Source organism: Rousettus aegyptiacus, unplaced genomic scaffold (assembly GCF_014176215.1).
Source record: "Rousettus aegyptiacus isolate mRouAeg1 unplaced genomic scaffold, mRouAeg1.p scaffold_m13_p_3, whole genome shotgun sequence".
Classification (NCBI taxonomy): Eukaryota; Metazoa; Chordata; class Mammalia; order Chiroptera; family Pteropodidae; genus Rousettus; species Rousettus aegyptiacus.
The window spans coordinates 143,223,456-143,242,724 of record NW_023416306.1 but is presented as its reverse complement, the minus strand read 5'-3'; the positions used below and the strand labels follow the sequence as shown (position 1 = coordinate 143,242,724).

At 34.4% G+C, this 19,269-nt stretch overlaps 1 protein-coding gene across 2 annotated transcripts in view; it reads right to left on the bottom strand.

The window, feature by feature from the left end:
* Positions 1-4,454: 4,454 nt before the first annotated feature.
* The window catches only part of MNAT1 (MNAT1 component of CDK activating kinase), a 167,050-nt gene continuing 152,235 nt past the window's right edge, over positions 4,455-19,269 (bottom strand). The window contains exon 8 of one of the 2 annotated variants that reach the window (XM_016162364.2): positions 4,455-4,913. In XM_016162364.2, coding sequence (XP_016017850.1) covers positions 4,793-4,913 — 121 coding nt within the window. In that variant the 3' untranslated portion in view covers positions 4,455-4,792. The remainder of the gene's footprint in view (positions 4,914-19,269) is intronic. The other variant, XR_004950088.1, reaches the window with a different exon arrangement.

Sequence of the window (19,269 nt, the reverse complement as noted above, 5' to 3'; positions counted from 1 at the left end):
CGAGTCCAAGTGGTTCTTTGACACTTGATGAGTTGATAGATATTATATTGCTCAGTTCTAATTTGAGGCATCAAAGCTGAGTTTGAAGTTATTAAAGAGTTAGCCCCTGAATACTCTGCAATAGAACAACTAACTACAAGTGAGTAATTTCAAAGAAGTTGAGAAAACACTACTAATTCTGTACAATCTGAAGTAGAATCTGCTAAGATGTTATAACTGATGTTTGGTGAACATGTGAGAGGTAGAATAAAACCTACTTGGAGAAAATTGCAAAGCTTCGAGAAAGTGTAACATGTTTAAAACCTATGGTTAATCACTATCCACCAGCAAGTACCTTGCAGAAAAATTTTGACTACCACGTGTTACTGAACCAGTAGTGTCAATAGTAAACTTTGTTTTCATCGATGTTAACCATCCTGAAGTCCTTGAATTTTGTCAGAAATTGAAGCTGAATTTCCTGACTTGCTGGACTAAGTTTGGTTTGCTTAGCAAAGTTTAATTGCAATTTTTTTTTTGAGTACAGGGTCAAGTCTAAAACTTTTCTTAAGAACCACCTTTAAACACTATTCTAGAACACTGAAAGGCTTTGGAAATTAGCTTTTACTAAAGACTTGATAATATTTCTGAAAGATTTCAACCTACAATTACATGGCAAACAACTTTCATATGAAACATACTGCAGTGATTTCAACAACAGACATGTGAAACAATATCCTGTCTTAAACATTTCTCATGACATCAAAAATTAAAACAAGATTTCCATTCTCACACTAATTAGTAGTGGATATACTTTCTGAATTCAGCTTTTTTGGGACCTCCGTGTAAATGCAAAGAAAATTTCCATACTTCAAAATACATTTAACTACGATTTGAGCTTCCACCTAATCTTCAACTGGAAGTGAATAACGTGCTATGTGTAATGACATACTAACAGGCAGATTATCAAGGGAAGAATGTAACAGAGTTTTACAAATGCTTTCCAAATGATTAATATACTCAGATAAAATCGTATGCTCCTGGATTGATACCAGCATTTGGCAGCATCTATCTGTGTGAAAAGACATTTTTAAAGGTGAAATGTATAAAATATCACTGCAGAAAACCATTAACTGGTGATCATTTACAATTGATATTGATGATAGGAAACACTTAGAACCCGAATTAAAGGAAATGTTATTCCCCCAAAAAGGACATTACAAAAAACATACCGAATTTTATTTTGAATTTTAAAATAAGTGCCAATTTATTTTACATCTTGTTATGTAAGTACTTACCTTAATGTCCTTGATTTTGCCTTTTAGCCCACAAAGCTAAAATATTTACTGTCTAGCTCTACAGAAAAAGTTTGAAGACTCCTCCCTCCCACCCCCCGCCAATCTAAATCTTTAATTACAAACTCAAATGCCTTTTAGAAGCCAGGCAGGTAATAAATAAAGGCAATAGAGGGTAAGATATGTAAGGAAGTAATGAATTGGACCTTCATTCTTTATCTAAAGGCACTTAAAATTATTTTGAAACAACCCAATCAACCTTCTGCAAGATTTTGGGGGCTGATTCAGCTAGAGATTGCTAGTGTGTGACTTCTAATTTTCTTACTCTCCCTCTTCTCCCAGTGAGAGGTATGTAGGTCAGGGGTCAGCAAACTTTCTGTAAAGGATCCGATAGTATTTTAGGCTTTACGAGCCATAAGGTCTCTGTAGCGTCTCAATTCTACCATAGTAGCCCAAAAGTAACCACAGACAATATATAAACCCTGTGTTCAAAAAAAAAAAAAAAAAAAAAAAAAAAAAAACTATGAAAACTGAAATTTGAATTTCATACACTTTTCATATGTTAAAAAGTACATTAATCTTATGGCTTTTCTCAAACTTAAAAAATATATATATACCAATTTAGCTCATGGAACATAAACAGGAAGCAGCTGGATTTGGCCAAGGGTTGACAGTTTGCCTTCTGATCTATCTGAAGCAAAGAGAATTAATTTGCAAGTAGGAATAAAATTTTTTTCTAATACTGTAAATTGATGTGCTAGGTTCTGAATATTAAGTGTGGATACAAATGATGTTCTTATTCATGTAAAATGGTAAGATTCCTGCTTCCATTTAGTATGCCTTAGTCAAAATATGAGGTATATAGCTGTAAAGAAAACACAATCCTTAAATGCTTCTAGTAACATTTTAACCTTTCCCTCTTTTTCCCTCAGAGTGGATAACTGAACTTGTGATTAGTTCATGATTTAAATCTAAGCCCTCCCTAAACTTTCTGATGTGATAGCTGGAACTAAACTCTCTAATGATGAATCCACTAGGAAATGACAGCTGGAAAAACTCATTAGACTCAATTTTTTAATTTTGTTAACTTTTTGACAAGTTTTTTGCCACCTTAATTTGAAATGATTATCTGACCACCTGTTGATAGCTTAAAGAAAACTTCTAAGACAAGCTTAGATCTAACATTTATTGAATGAAATTAAGGAACACTAAATAATAATGCATCCTATGATGTAAATGTATTCAATACCATTAATACCTGCTTTAAAGGGTGTATTGTAGTTAACAGTCAATCATGTTCTACATAATGAATTTCTTAAAATTTCAAGGATATCAATAATGTTATTTAGTAGGTGTCATTTATACTCCACAAAAAATAGATACTTGATCTATAAAATTTCTTGAAGTCTTAAGAAGTTTTCTACTTAGTCTTGCCTTTACATAGCTGTTGTTTGTAAATTTGAGTCCTTTCTAGAGCAGAGACTCTGGTGTTTGACCACTTGGGTTAAAATCCAAACTCTGCTACTTTTAAGTTGTATTGACCTTTGGCAATTTACTTACTCTTTCTATGCCTCAGCTCCTCCTTCTATTAAAGTGGGGAAAATAATACTAGCACTGTTGTAAAGATTAGATAATGCACAAAGCATGAAGCATGGTGCTTGGCACATGCTCAATAGCTGTTAGCCATTATTTCTATACTACGGTTATAAAATGTTAAGACTTAATTAGTGTAGATGAAAGGCTTGTACAGACTTTTGTCTCAGAAAGGAAATCACTGGGAAGACAGGAGATAACCTCATCAATTTAGAATATTTCTATTATTAGTGAATTGTTGTCATTAGGTCATCTTTCACCATTCCCTTTGACCAAATAGGATCAGTTAACTTCTAAATTTGGCCTATTGAACATAGTAAGGCAATAGTAAGGGCAAAATATTTACAAACATATAAAAGTTTTATAATCTTTTTGCCAAATCAAGTGCATGCAATTCCTACAATATTAAGGTAGGCTCAAACAACTTTCAAAAATGTTCTATTAGTTAATTCCATTTAAATGTATCATACAGGGTACTGAGAACAAGTAACAGTGTTTCTTTTTTAAAGACTGAATATCTAACTTTGGCAGCGGAGTACAACAAAGCTTTAACCATAGGTCCAATGTTCTCACAATTCTTTGAAAAGATTTATAGATTGTACTTAAATGCTAATACTCATCTGAGGAATACTAATAGATATGAGAAATAGGATGCAGCCTGGTAGAGTATATACAGAATTAGACTTAAATAAAATTTTTAAAAACACTTGTGTTTTAATTCTAGCTTTTTACTGACTTGTGTATATGATCTTGGCCTACTCAATTATTCGATGCCTTGGTTTTTTCAATTATCAAAGATGGTTAGAAGTACTGGAAAGATGAAGATGTACTTCTGAAATTAATACCTGCTCACTCAAATAATATGAAGTTGTTACCAATCTTGTTTCACATAACTTTCCACTCATAAAATTAACATCTGTTGTAATGGAGATTGGCTAGAAAATCCCTTAATTTCCTTGAGAAACTATGTCCCATGCCCAGTAGACTAGGTAACAGTCTACAAGGCTGAGATTCTACAAATATACAGCCTATCCACATCCAAATTCTTTTGAGCAAAAGCCTGGTTATACTAAAAGCCCTTGAAGTTTCAACAGAAACTACATCAAATCTTATAGGGAAATTCCATTTAAAATGTATCCATTCCAGTCTCCAAGGTTTCATCATGAAATGAGTTCATATTTGAGGTGAAAGGTGCTGTTTAAGTATTAAATTTTATTAACTTACTTCTTTGAATTTGTCATTAAAGCAGGTTAATACTCTGCTCTGGTTTATCCTAAGTGTGGCTCACAGCTGGGAACTATAACACCTTGATCAAGGTTTGTCGCACTTTCCACTGCTCAAAACAGGCACTGAGTCCTTAATATCAAGAGAGTGACATTATCACAAGTCAGGTTTTACTCACCACAACCTGCTAGTAGAAGGAAATATATCGACTTGTCTGGGCTTATATTAAGAAGACATTGGGAATAAAAAGGAACATTTTATGAGAAGAAATAATAGACTTGGATATTAACACTAAATGTCGTATTCAAAATGGCATTTTATAATGTGTTCAAGTAAAACACTGTAATAAGAGAAAAACCACAAGACTTAATATAAAGTCTAGCTTTATTTTTGAAAAGATTTTACAAGTCTGTCAACCTCAAATATACATAGGTAAATTATTCATATCTTCCATCAGATGAAGCCTCCAGTTTCAATTCCTCTCGGGAAAATATAAGTAAAAAATAAATCTTTTTCCACAAATACTCACTATATTACTCTGCTTAGTTCTGAAATTTTCTCTTTATAAATCCTTTAACACAGCTGCTAGTGGTGGTACTTTTGTCGTGCAGCTGCATACGACTATAATTTTACAAGTCTCCTTTACTTTTGCTAGCTCCCCGGTTCGGCTCCAAGGTCCAAATCTTATAAAGGAGAAGCAAAGGTTAACTGGCCTGCCAGAAGAGCCCACTGAATGCATCCTGTAGTGCTCTGTGACAGGCCAGAGAAGAAGTATAGCCCCCAGCAAGGTCCTGTGGCGAGGCAGCTCTGACATGATTTAAATACCTAAAACAAAACAAAAAGTAGCACTGATATAGAAAGTGCACATAAAAATTGATAACATTTTTAAAAGCAATAGTAGATACAAATTTTAAAGAGGAATCTGATTTGAAATGTTCAGGCTTTATAAGTGCATTATCACCTTTTAAAAGGAAAATACCAACTGTACATAGAATGCCTAAACTAGTACTAAATTCTAAAGCAAATTACTTTAAGATCACAAAACAGCTTTAAACAATGTTTCAAAAATAATACTTGCTACTAAAATGTTCACTGTTTCCAATTTTCAACTAATGTGTTTTGTTGGCTGTTGTTTGGACACCAAACTGCCACTCTCCTTCCTGACTTACTATTAACATACAACATCATAATACTATTGTATTACTAATATTTTTACATATTGAATATTTTACATATGTTCTGAAACAAATACTTAAACAACTGGAATTGGGGAGAGAACATACTAGTTCCTTCAAAATTACTTTAATATTACAAAATATATTGTCTCCTTCCTTGTAAGAGGAAACCTGAGAAAATTACACATCCAAGAAATGTGAGACTGAGCCTGAGTTCAACATAAATGTTCCAATTAGTAAATACAGAAGAATCTTTTGAACTGATCGTAAAAGACAGTGTAAAAGACATTATTTTTCTTCAATCACATACATGTTATTTAACAAATCTTTCTACCTTGATAAAGGTAGACGAACAGGTCAAAAAAATGGGACAATCCTAGCTAAAGAGGGGCAACTTGTTAACAAGACTACCAGCATTGGTGGAAAACAAGTATTCCCAGCTTTGCTTTAATGCCTCGTTTAAGAAATCACATTGTTTCTTCAGACCTCAGGAAGTAAAGTAGCTTCACCTGCTTTAGAATTACTGGTATGGCAAATGAATAAATCAGGTACCAGAACATTTTAATAACTTGGAAACTTTTCTACTCATTCATTCAAACTTCCTGTGTGTCAAAGTCTTGATGCATGAGCAACTTATTATTTCTAACATAATAACAAGTCTGTTTTTCAGTTGTATCCATATTTAATAACCTTGTGTGATTAAAAAATATATGGCAATATAAGAGGCCAAGCAGCAAAGGTGGTCAAAGTAAGACACAGCATAAGCTCCTGGAATTAGCTATAATTTATTCACATTGCCACAAATCAAGGTGTTAACTCAATTCTTTGCTTCTCTGCCAAGGGTGAAAGGGCAACAATCTACAAACTCTTTTGATAGTATTTATAGCAGTAAAAATATTTGAACATGCATCTCCAAAATTTGTATATTTATTTATAAATTATATACATATAGTATTAATATATTATATGCTATTATATAATACATAATTCTATATATCACATACTAATATAAAATATGTAATAGAAATAAAAGATGAGATAAAAATACTTAAATATAAATTCTAATAATTTCTCCCTATATCCCATCTTACATCCCCTGGTGGGTGTGATGCATCCCACTTTGGAGACTAATGTTATTAAATAGTCATTATCAAACTCTTGATAGAATCTTAGGTCCCACAGGATTTAAACAGGAATTCACCACATCTAGTGCATGGCCATAAAGATATCTGTTTATTACCTCTCAGGACACAATAAAATGTCAAATTTAAGATTTTGATACACAAGAAATGAGGTAAGTGTTAAGAAAGTCTAAAAATCAACCTAGAAAAGCATAAAATCACTGAGAACTCAATAACTGTCACATAAGTAATAAGGGAGTATATATTTTTACAAGTAGCTTGGTAATGCAATGTTTCATTCCTGATACAAGTTACAAGCTAATTTTTATCCACACACCAGATAATGTTGTATCGCCCTTCTTCTATTCCTCAGACCCTCAAAAAAAAGCATAGTCTTAGCTCCAGTGGTTGTTCACTCACGGCAAAATTCAAGTACCACAGAGGAATGAATGTCTGTTAATTTTAAGAAGCCAACCACCATAAATGAGAATTGGTTTTCATAGCTGTAATACAAACTACTATGCAACTAGCTATTTTGATCCATCACATCTTGGTATAACTTGCTTCTGGGAAAGTTGAGTCATACCATCTCTGGCTCAGCAATTCAAGCATAAACCTGCAGTGTACGTACAGCATTTTATGTGTTATCCTGAGAAACCTGAAACAGCTGTACTGCTGGCAGGAAAACACAGGGCCACCAGTAAAATACCCCAAACAGTTGCATCTTTTAATTTATGACTGTGCACTGTTTCTATAAAGAGTATATAAAACAGTTCAACTTTTTATAGGTAAAATGTAATAAACAGTCATACTTGCTGATGCCATAAATGTGTAAAAAAGGTTTATTTAAAATGATTAATTAGTGTTTGAAAATAGTGTTTCTTGAACACAGTCATAATCCAGAGCAATGAGCAAATATTTTTAGATTTGAGTTATTAATGCTCAGTTGTAGATTCTCACTGCCAAGCCCAAGTCAATTAAAATTTCTTTGCATAGCACTGAAGAAAACGCATTTCCTTTCTAGCAATCATTTACATTAAACATGTCTGTGAGAATGCTTATTTAAAGATCTGCCTTTTTACACTGCTGTTTTTGATCTCTAGGGCTGCACAAAACAGTTACTGTTAAATATTTCAACCTATTTTCACCATGGCAACCTACATTAATTCCAATTAAAAAAATAAAACATAGTTCATTCTTGTTATTCAACTGTGGGCTTTTATTTTCTAGGTATCTTAATGTTCTTAAACACTTTAATTATTGTGGTGCACCAAAATATTTAAAGGATCTGCCACACTGAAACCACACAATGAGAATTTTGTGTTTTGCCTACTTTTTCACATTAATCCACATCTGTGTTGTTTTAATTCTTTCATAACCGTTACAAGTACATCACTGAATAGGATTCCTGGGGTTTCTGGCAGAGGTCAGTATCATTTCATATACACCTTTATACAACAGAATGAGGAAGAAGTCTTAGCCAAATTTATTTCCAAAAGTCAAGCTCAGTTGGATTCTGGAGCCCAGAGGTAATTGCTCTGACTATTTAGCCAATCCCAGGGCAGTATTTCTGTTTTTTTGTGGGTTTATTTTAAATACCTGTAAATCTTATAAGCAGAAACCAGAGTGGAAAAAAGGTTTGCTTATTTTGGTACCTGTGCCTTATTTTTACTGAAAGCAGACTAAACTCAAAGATTTAAAAATCATACCTTTGATTATTTTCTTAATAAGGCTAAAAAAAGTATGTTTTCAAAAGCATGTCTAAAATAATCCCTATACAAAGGGCATCTTATGCCCTAATTTTTACTCTGTCTAAAGTTGCCTTCTTTTGCCATCACCCATCAAAATCCTTTTCAAATAGACTTTGGAGAAGAGGGAGAAAAGAAGGCAATGGATGGATCCTCAGAGGGGAGTAGAGAAGATTAAGCATTAGAAAACCAGACTTGAAGTTTTTTCCTGAACTTTGATTTCCTGCACTGTTATTTTCTTCTGTTACACTTAGCAGCTTTTGCTCCCAAAGAAGGTGATATAATTTACACTTAGCTTTAGAAAGGCTTCATTTTCTCAGTTCTTTAACATAAGAGAGTTCCTCTGAGATTACGCTTTTACCATTTCCCTTGCTTTAAAAGCCCTATATTGACCATCTGGCTGAAGCCTTGGACTCAGCTCATTTTAGTGCTATTCAACAACACTGAGTTCTCAGCTAGGGGCACAGGGCAGGGGTCGTCATTCAAACCCAAGAGGCAGCACTCTTCCCCTCCAGTCATAACCTCCTGACGAAAACCCTTAAAACACTTTGGCTCCAGAGAATCAAAGAATCTTGGAATTTAAATTGAAATGAAAATGTGAAGTTCATATTAGTTTCCTCTACCTCAAATTACCAGGCCCTGTGGAGAGTTAAAAGAAAAAAATATCATAGAGTTAAAAAAAAAAAAAAAACTTGGACTGGTTTAAACTAAGAAAGGGAGTGAACTCTAGAGACTAAGACTTTATTTTTACAAGGTGGCCCATTTTTTAAAGTCTGTATTTAAAGCCATCATGCATTAAACAGACCAGTTCCAAGTAGTTCTGCCTCCCAGCCTACAAAATTCAAATATAAGAGCCATTAAGAGAGATCAGCCGTCTGATCTGTGCTGTCAAGACCAAGAGCTCTTGTAAGAAATTCAGCCAAAGCTATAAAAGATTTACATTAACAACCCAGAGTATATCTCAATAAGATTTAAAAACAATCACAGCAATAGTGTGCTCAGATAATTACCACTAAAGAGCAGAAACATTCTGAAACCTGAGTTTAGTGCTTAGGTATCCTAACCTAATCATGATGTCAGAATAATAGACCAATAAACAAATTGTCTACAGAGGGAAACTGATGATCAATATATTCTAAGATAAATGGGGAAAGCACTACAAGTCAAAACTGTCCATAATTCTGAAGGCAGTTTGGTTATAAAAAAAACAAACAAACATGGCTTCAAGCAAAAATATAACAAACTTCCACAAATAGTCACAATGTTACTCTTTGCTTTATTATCTAGCCAGCAAGTGAGAACACAACTAGAATAAACTCATTATTAAAGCTGATTTCAGATTTATAATAATACACTTGGGAATCAAGTAACCAATTATTCCAGACATTTAAACCATCCAAGCACCAAAGCTCAGATTTGGAAATTAAAAGCCACATAATGCCCAAGTGTACTGCTGAATACAAATTGCTCAGGTGAGCCTTTTTGAATTATAACTGAAGTAAACTATGAAATTTACTGTTATCAAAGAATATACTAGGTCTTTTAGGACAGTATAGCTATTACTGAAAGTTTACGAAACTACACAGCGAAAGGAACACATTCTTGATCTGAATGTGAACTGTCCAACACATAAAAGATATAGCTGTAACATATTCTATGAACAATTGGCAGCTGGTGGTTCTGAATATCTCAACTGATAGGTCTCTAAGAATAGATTTCATCTATATAATATAGACAAATTCAGGAATGTCTCAGGCATCAGGTGCTATGAGATAAATTTGAAAAGAACCATGAAAACAGTAGATAATAAATAGATCAAATCATTTTTGAAAAAACTTAGATATACTCCTCAAAACCAAAAGATGTTTATCTCAGTAACAATTATTATAATATGCCTGACTAATTTCAATATTGTTCTTATATAGTTAGATTAGATTAAGCCAAAAAAATGGTATAAATGTTTTTACTTATTGATTCTAAAACATTAATACTCGTTCCTATGAATTTATTCAAGATAATAACCAGGGGAGAGTGGAAGGCAGAGTTTCATGAAAAAATCTAAAAATAACAAGTCATATCAAAGTCATAAAAACAACCAATCATATGTATATTTTGTATATCCCAATGAGGGACAAGTGCCACTTCTGTGGTGGAAATATAACAGCTATTATAAAAATAAATATCCTAGTTTCTGAATTTATTAAATAAAGTTCCTAAAAAATCTAGCGCCTGATTCTGGTTTGTCTAATATAATTTTTCTTACGATTAATTCCATGCTAACAACAGACATGTGCCATAAGTTTCATCACATCTTTAAAAAGGCGAAATGAGTTATTTTTCCCTAAGGGTGGGCCAGGCAAAATGCCAAAATTTACATGCATGCAGCTCACTCATTCTTCAAAAAAAATTTTAAAGATCACTCAGTGCTGATTATGTGCCAGGTATTGAAGCAACTCTGAGAATAAAACAGAGCAAAGATTTCGTGAATCTTATAATTCAGCAGGAAAAATTAAAAAGATGCTAAATAATGAATATTATGAGTAAGTCAGTGCTCTATGATAAAAAAAAAAAAGGAAGCCAACAAGAACAAGTTCAGAAAAGGTCTCCCTGATGAATGACAGTTAAGTTGAGCCCCGAAGGATGAAGAAGAGCAAGAGAAATAGAGCGGAGATTCAGCAGAGAGAAGAGTGTATATGAAGTGGCAAGAAGCCATGGCACATATTGAAAATATAGGGAAAATGTGGCTCCAGCCCAGGATGAGGCTAGAGATGTAAGCTAAAAGTATCCAAAGGTCTTACAGGAAATGTTAAGAACTGTGAAATTTATTCATAGGGCAATGGACAGCCATTGAAAAGTTACTGTGAGGAAACTGACAATTTAAATAAGTTACTTCAGCTGCACCATGAATTAGAGAAAAGCAAGCAATGATTAGAGAGGTACTCCTTATAAAAATGTTTCTCTATTTCGCGCTTGAGACAATGGCGCCTAGGTTAGGGTGGTGGGAGCAGAAATAAAGATCTGGTTCAGGAGATATTTAAGAACCAATTGAATGAGTGGATATGGGGGCAGGGGAACAAAAGGAGAAAGTAGTGTCAAAGGCAACTTCCAGTTTTCAGTCAAGTGGAACAGGGAAGATGCCCTCAAGAGATAACGGAAAAAGAGCAAAATGGGGTGGGACAGAAGAAGAAGGGAAAGATCATGAGTTTAATTTTGGACTTTAATCTTAAGCGATTATAGAAGAGGCGCATTGTGAAGATGTAGAGTGACAGCTAGATATATGAGACAGGTGCTAGGAAGGAAATTATAAAAATAACAATTTGGGAGTTATCAGTATTTAGATGATATTTAAAACCATAAAAGGAGATGCTAATATTTAGGGAGAAGGGATAGAATGAGAAGAGAGAAGGGCCTAAGGCAGTGGTCTAGAGAACTACAACATATAATGGTATGACAAAAGAAGCTATGGTGGTTAATTTTATTTGTCAACAGAAAATTACCTTTGAGTGGGCTATTTAGGTTGTTACCTTATCTGGCTAATCATAATTTCTTTGTATCTGTGAGGGTGTTTCTGGAAGAGATAAGCACTTGAATTGATGTACTGAGAAAAGTGAATGCTCCTCTCCTATGTGGTGGGTATTATCCAATTTGTTGAGGGCCTGAGAATAACAAAAAAAGGCAGAGGAAGGTTGAATTCACTCTGGCTGGCTGTTTCAGCTAGAACATCAACCGTCTCCTGCCTTGATGCTCCAAACTGGTATCTAGACTTGGACTGGAATCTACACCACTGGTTCTCTCGCAGGCCTCCAAGCTATGCCACTGCTTTCCTGGGTCTCCAGCTAGCAAACAGCAGATGGTGGGACTTACCAGCCTCCAAAATCACATGAGGTTATCACATACCTTATAATAAATTCCTTTCTATTTATACTCTCTTTCTCTCTGCCTCTCTTTCTTCTCTTTTCTCTCACTCTCCCTCTCTCCCTCCTCTCCTTCCCTCTCCCATTGGTTGTTTCTCTGGACAACCTTGACTAATACAAAAGTTAAGATATTTTGAAAAGGAAGGTATGTTCAGGTTTACCAACCACATGCTGCCATCCCCAGCCAATACCTCATACACTCCCTTCCCCTGAACTTATAAAGGAGGTAGAAGCAAGAGAGGTGTAAGCTACTTGGAAAGGAGTTAGAACCTGCTACTTGTGCTTGTAATTTTAGGGAGATAATAAGAGCAGAGACAGAGACAAGAAGCCTATTAGATTTTGTCATCTAGGGGTTCCAAGGGGTTTATCTGTGGTATTTCCAGCAGTAGTATTTCCTATGGAAAAAGAACAAAAGCTACCACCCAAATGTCCATTGACAGGAGAATGGACAAAACAAAGGAGCTACAGTAACATACCTGTATCAACATTGTCGAATCTCACAAACAATGCTGAATTAAAAAAAAAATTGCAGAAACTATGTAAAGCATGTTCCACTAAACATGGACCATATAGATATGACCAATCTGTAAAGCGAGGAAACGATAATCACCGGATGAGAAGTGGGACCTCAGTGAGGGTAAAAGGAATGTATAGCACTTGTTATGCTCTATGTCCTAAATTCATGAATGGAAATCAAAATACAGGATTTGAAGGAGCGGAGGAATAGAAACAATGAGAATGGAAACACTCTTCAATTATGTTATTAGTATTCTCTGTAAAATACATACAATGTATACTTTTTTATGTATGAGAGATTTTATTAATAAAAAAGTGGTGCACAGCTGCCATTAATCTAGTCACTAATCTGCATGGAAACACTGCATTTAACCATTCTCAGTTGGCCTTGGTTTCAACAAATATTACTACTTATAGCTATTTTGATTCCATTAGCAAACCTAAGTGTCAGTAGTTAAAAAGCTTATCTACTAAAGCAACAAAAACAAAGTGGCAAATGAAATCAGTTAAGTCGTCAATGAGACCTCAGCCTAAACCCTGATAATCTGGAATTCTTCCCCATGACAGTGCTACAAATTTCTATTTCTTTATTAAAATTGAAACAGACTGAGCTCTCTGTAGCTAATATTAAGGTAACAACCTAAATAGAGAAACCAAATTCAATTCCTCTCCCTGTCCAGTGTTAGGCACCCTCCAAAGTTTGCAGAAGGAAAATTTTCCACATGGGTGTGGTTTTCTGCTGACAGCGGACTCTCTAAATTAAATACAAATCACTTCAGTCTTCTCCTCTGCACCATTTCCCCCCTCTCTGTATCACATAAACAAATAAAGACATCATGGTTTAATAGAAAGAACAAAGATTTTGGAAATAGATACATTTGAGTTTGAATCCCTTCTTGGACAATAACATTCTGATCTTTTACTTTTCAAGCCATAGTTTCTTTATTTGTAAAAGGGAGACAATAATACCTCATAGTATTTTTCAGAAGATTGAACAAGAAAAGGTATGTAATGCCTCTGGCACAGAACATCCTTGTCCACCCTACATATTCTCTTTGATACTATTAATACAAAGTATGCTTTCATCATGAATAGGCCTTTCATAGCCCAAATGAAATGCTTTACCTTCTGCTAATTAGAATGTACCTCTCCTTTCCCAACTCTGTGAGCTTCCTGTCTATTCCCACATCTGTTCCATCAACAACAATGTTGCCTTCTTCCTTCCCCTTTTCACTGTACACCAATTATGAAGATCCAAGTGCTGGTTTTTTTTTTTTAATTAGACAAAAGATAATCTTTTATCACAGGATAATGCAGTAACCCAAGGATAACAATACCTACATATTAAAAAACAAAAGGGAAAATTTACATATATATTTTTACATACATAATACATTTTATGTATATACAAATAGATATGTCCAGACTCCAAAATACTATGCATACAGTAAATTTTATTTCAAAACTTAAATTGCTATATTATTTCCACTCTCGTTCACTATGTTTCCTTCCTGTTATTCCTCATATCCAGTGTTTTATTCCCATCACCATTAAATGGTCATTTCTCTGTCCTCATCCTCGTCAATATCTTCCTCCACCTCTGGAAATCTGAAGACAGTCCCCTGCTGTGAAATACTCTTAGCGCCTCTGGCTTCCATAACGATGCCTATAATTTGGGCCACACTTCTACACTTTGACAAATGATTCCTCAAATTTCTTTTTCCATCTGCTTCCTAATTACTCGTTTTCTTATTGCCTTGCCTCTTCTTTTATTCTTGATAATATCTCTGAAATGTATGACTTCATTTATCATCTCTGTTCTACTAAACCCTACAATTCTAACTTTTACTCTTTTTCTCTTCTTTCCTAGTTATAGCATTTATCTGCTTGGATGTCCCTTTGCATTTGGGTGACCAACTGGCACTGCAAATTCAATATTTTCATAACTGAACTCATCTTCATTTATAAACCTATCTCTCTCTCAGCATGTCTTAATTTCTCTTAACAGTTTCAACATATTCCTAGGGCCATCTTAGAATCCTCTTTCTCCTGCATACCAATAAGAAATCTACATCACTATCTCTATACAAACATCTAATTTATCTTTCACATCATCTTTCTTGCCACTACTGTTGCCTCATTTCAGCTCTTTATTACCTCTTTCATGGACTACTGTTAACTGTCCCTTAATGGATCTCCCTAGGTACAGTACGCTCTCTCCATTCCAACCTATTCATGGTTACTAAATTAATTTTAAAGAAAGCTCTGCATCACTCTCATACTAACATCCATCAGCTCCCTGCTATATGTAGGATAAAGTCCAAATCCCTTAGCCTACCATTCAAGGCCTACTGAACTTGATTCCAATTCATCTTTCCAAACATATTTCCCATTAATCACCTCCATGTACAATGAACTTAGGCCAAAGTTAACCATGTGATTTTCAGATATTCCCTGTGAAAGCCTCATAATCACTCCATATCTTTGCTCATGGTGTTTCATTATCTTGGAATGCCTTCACCATAGCCTGTATTCCAAAGCTATGGTTCAAATGTCAACCCCTCGATTCTGAGCAGAGACATAAGAAGCTCCCCTATGCAACACAAAAATGTTACATATACTACAACAAACAAAAATAATAAAATAAACGACTAAGCTTAAAAGCAAGAAAAGAAAACTTGGGTGCCAGACATTATACAGGAACTCAAAATCAGGGCATGAGCAGAAGCTAAAGTTCAGAAAGGTACTAGGTATCAGTGATTCAACACCAACATAAAGACAGGAGACAAGCTTCAGTCCCGTCAGAGGTAGGAACAGGGCCTGGCTCCCTGTATATTAACCTAGATCTACAAAATGCTGTCTCATCTGTAAAATAAGTAGAAAAATTCTGCTCAGTGGCCTAGGGACAGTCACTAGAAAGTCTACAGTCATGGAAAGAAAAGAAATCAGACATAAGAAATCGCAATACCCAAGGCTGTTCCATGCCCAGCAAATTAAGAATAACAATTCGTCCAGGTTCAGCAAAGTGAACAGGAGTTTGGAAGAAGCACAAGTGAATCTCTGTGTCAATATGCCTTCGTAATCCAAGGCTCATGGGGAAACAACTCCCACTAAAAGTTCATAGTTAAAAAAAAAATGAAGCAAGTCTCATTTATAAAAGAGTCAAAAGATACAACCAGTGGCAGGGCAACACACCCAACCCATAGAAGAGAGCCCGAAAAGAAATATCAAAAGAAGAATACAGTTGCCCTTTAACAACATGGATTTGAAATGCCCAGGTCCACTTATATGTGCATTTTTTTCAATAAATATAGAGTTGGCCCTCCTATCCCTAGGTTTCGTATCCATAGATTCACCCAGTAGATGACAGGAATTCATGGATACAGAGGGCCGAATGTATATATTGTTCTACACCATTTTATATAAGGGACTTGAGCATCTGCAGATTTTGGAATCTACAGTCGGGGTGGGAAGGTGGGGAGAAGGATTCTGGAACCAATCCCTCAAGGGTATTGAAGGACTGGAGTTAAGTTTTGGGGGAGTCAAAAGTTATACATGGATTTCTGACTGCACAAGGGTTGGCAACTCTTAACCCCCACGTTGTTCAAGGGTCAAGTGTATTGCACGTTAAATGAGTTGAAGAAACAGATGCCATTAAGCAAGAAAAAGACAACATGAAAAGAACAGGCATTTTCTTTAAAAACACATACACACACAACAGCAACTCTGGGAATAAAAATCTCAGTGGACAGGTTGAGTAGTTGATTATTCGCAGATGGAAAGAAAATTAATGAACTGGACAGTATATATGAGGAAAAACATGAAGAATTTAGCAGAGCTAAAAAGATACAAAATGTGAAAGATCCATTGAGAGAGATATTTCAGCAAGAAGGAAATTAAACCCTAATGGAAAGGACAGGACACAAGGAGCAAAGATGAACCCAAAATACCACCATCACCACCACTATACACTGGTAACAAAAATGAAAAAGAAAACAGAGCAGAGAGGTCTAAGGTTGAGTATTCTGTGGCCTTTGTTTTGTTCAGAAGTAGGAGAGATGTTACCTTTAGACTTTTGAAAATAACATTTGTTAATTCTGAGTGGCAGCATTATATTTCTTTATGACATTACTCTCTGTGCTTCTCTATGTTTAAAATATTTAACAATATTTTAGATGCCACCTCCTTTGAATAGCTCAAGGAGAATTCTTTCCACCCCTGAATTTGCATAGTATTTCTCTCACCTGTCTTATAAGTACCATGGCTGTTTATGTTATACATTCCACGTTAGATAAGTTTCCTGACAACAAGATAAATATCTCGCTAAACAGCCACCACTGTGTAAAAAAATCATCCTAACTTGGTAAGCAGAGAGTCTAGAATCTGAAAATTAAATCAAGCTTCTGATTAAAATACAGATTTAAAGAATGGCCATGATAATAGATGGCAAGTAAAAATACAGAGGATATGAAGAATTATCACAACAAATTATGAAGCTATGGAGGGAAATGGCAGAGGACTAGGTGGAACAGGTTGTACATCAGTCACTAAAGAGGATGGGAACAGTTTTTGGAAATTAGAAGATGTCTATAATAATGACAGAGAGATGGGGCATAATTTATAGTGTAAAATGACTATTTAAAATAAAAACATTGGTATTTTCTTTAACGGAAATATTTAAAAATTGCTTTGAGATTTTACTATCCTCTTATAACCTGAACTCTCAGTGTGTTAACCCATTTTATACCCAAAGATATAAACCACAATGGAATATAGTTGTGAATGCAAACAAAAACAAGAAATTCAAACAGAACTAGACACACCCAAAGCTAGATCATTTGTAAGATATTTATTTTTCCATTCAAAGCACCTTCTCAAAAGCTCTATTTCATACACTGAAATCTGAATCATGTCAATAACTTAGATAAATCTCTAAAGCAAACAATAACAAGCAAAGACAAAGTCAAGTGGATAAAATAACTGATGTTTTCTCTTAATTATAGAAAATCCTATTTTCCATCAAGTAGAAACATGTTCATAAAATATCTACTCAAGGAACCAAGGACTACAAGTAATAAAATTTGAAAAAGCTCCAAGAGTTCTGGCTTAATGCATAACAATTTTAAGTTTTTAAGAAACATTTTTAATACTTGAGCCCACAGAAAACTTGTACACTCTTCCAAAAGCAAAACCACAGCATCACTTTGGGGGGCGCGGGGAAATCTATGCCCATTATCATAAGTAATGTGCTAATGCAATCACTTTTATCAAAAATGAAGCTTTTCTGGAATAGAATGTTTTAACAAACTAGTCAGTTAGTTGGTTAAATACCATTTGAACCAAAAACTTCATGTGTAAAGAAAATATTTTCCTCTTATTTAAAAAATAGCTTTATTTTCAATATTCTGTTTTGCTTCCAGACTACATTTTGGCAATGCATTATGACTCTGCACATGCTGGTATACTATTTTAAATAAAAATGCATTCCAATCAGTCACATATAACTTGTTTTGAGAATCATAAGTTTTAAACATTTAATTTTACAGAAACTGCTTTGATATATTATAAAAATTCTTCACAGCTAAATACTTAGATTTCTTATTTCATTATTTTAAAAGGATCAAAGAAAAAAAGCTCTTATGTTTTCTTGAATTCTACCTTTTGGGAGAAAAATTATTTTCACCCATCATACCAACTTCATAAAATAAGCCACAAAGTTTTCTTATAGATCATGTGTTGGGGTGATCCTGACACAATGAGTCATTAAGAAACAAAAAAGAAGCAAAATCCAAACTAAGACTATTTTTATATATTTAGTTCCTATTTGGCCTCCATTTGTAAAAACTAATGTTTCATAGAACAAAAAAATGATTTTGTTTGAAATGATATAATAAAACACCATGGGGATAAAATCTCATCCTTTATAGATACACTTCAGATTAACCCTAGATGTGGTTACTAAAAATAAATTCTTAATGTTTTATAACATAAATGAGAAAAATAGCAGGTAAAGATAGTATACACAGTCCAATAAAGGAAGTAACAGAGAATCCTAAAATTAAAAGGAAACTGTAGAAATCATCTTATCCCATTGTGTCATAAACAGGTAAAACAGCTGATACCCAAATAGGTAAAAAATTTTTTATTTTCTTGGAAAGAATCCACTTATGTAACGAACATCTCTTGAACACTTACTGCGTACCAGTATTGTGCTAGATTCTAGATGAGAAGATAGTCCCTGTTCCCAAGGGGCTCAAAGTCTAGTGTGAAGAAAGACATGAAAATAATTTTTAAATATAAGAAAGCTGGAAGCCATGAGAAGTCAGGAGAGAATTTACAGAAAACAGTGCATAAGTTGATATATGAAGGGAAAACAATAATTTGCCAGGTAGATAAAGAGGCAAGGAGGTTATTAGAGAAAGGGGAAAAGTATGCAATATCTAGAGGCCTGAGAGAACACGGTGTATTCTGAGTGTCAAATCTGAAGGGCCTTGTATGCCTTAAATATTTTTTAAAATAGGTAATGGGAACTCATGAAAAATGTTAGTAGATGAGTAATGCAATCTGTCCTGAATTTCGGAAATCTTTGTATGAAAGGCAGATTGCAGAGATGGGGAAAGAGGCAAAGAAAATGACTGTGAGTACCTCTAGAGGCTATGACCCTAAGTCCTTATTTGTCTAATTATATGTGAGATGACAGTGAGAAA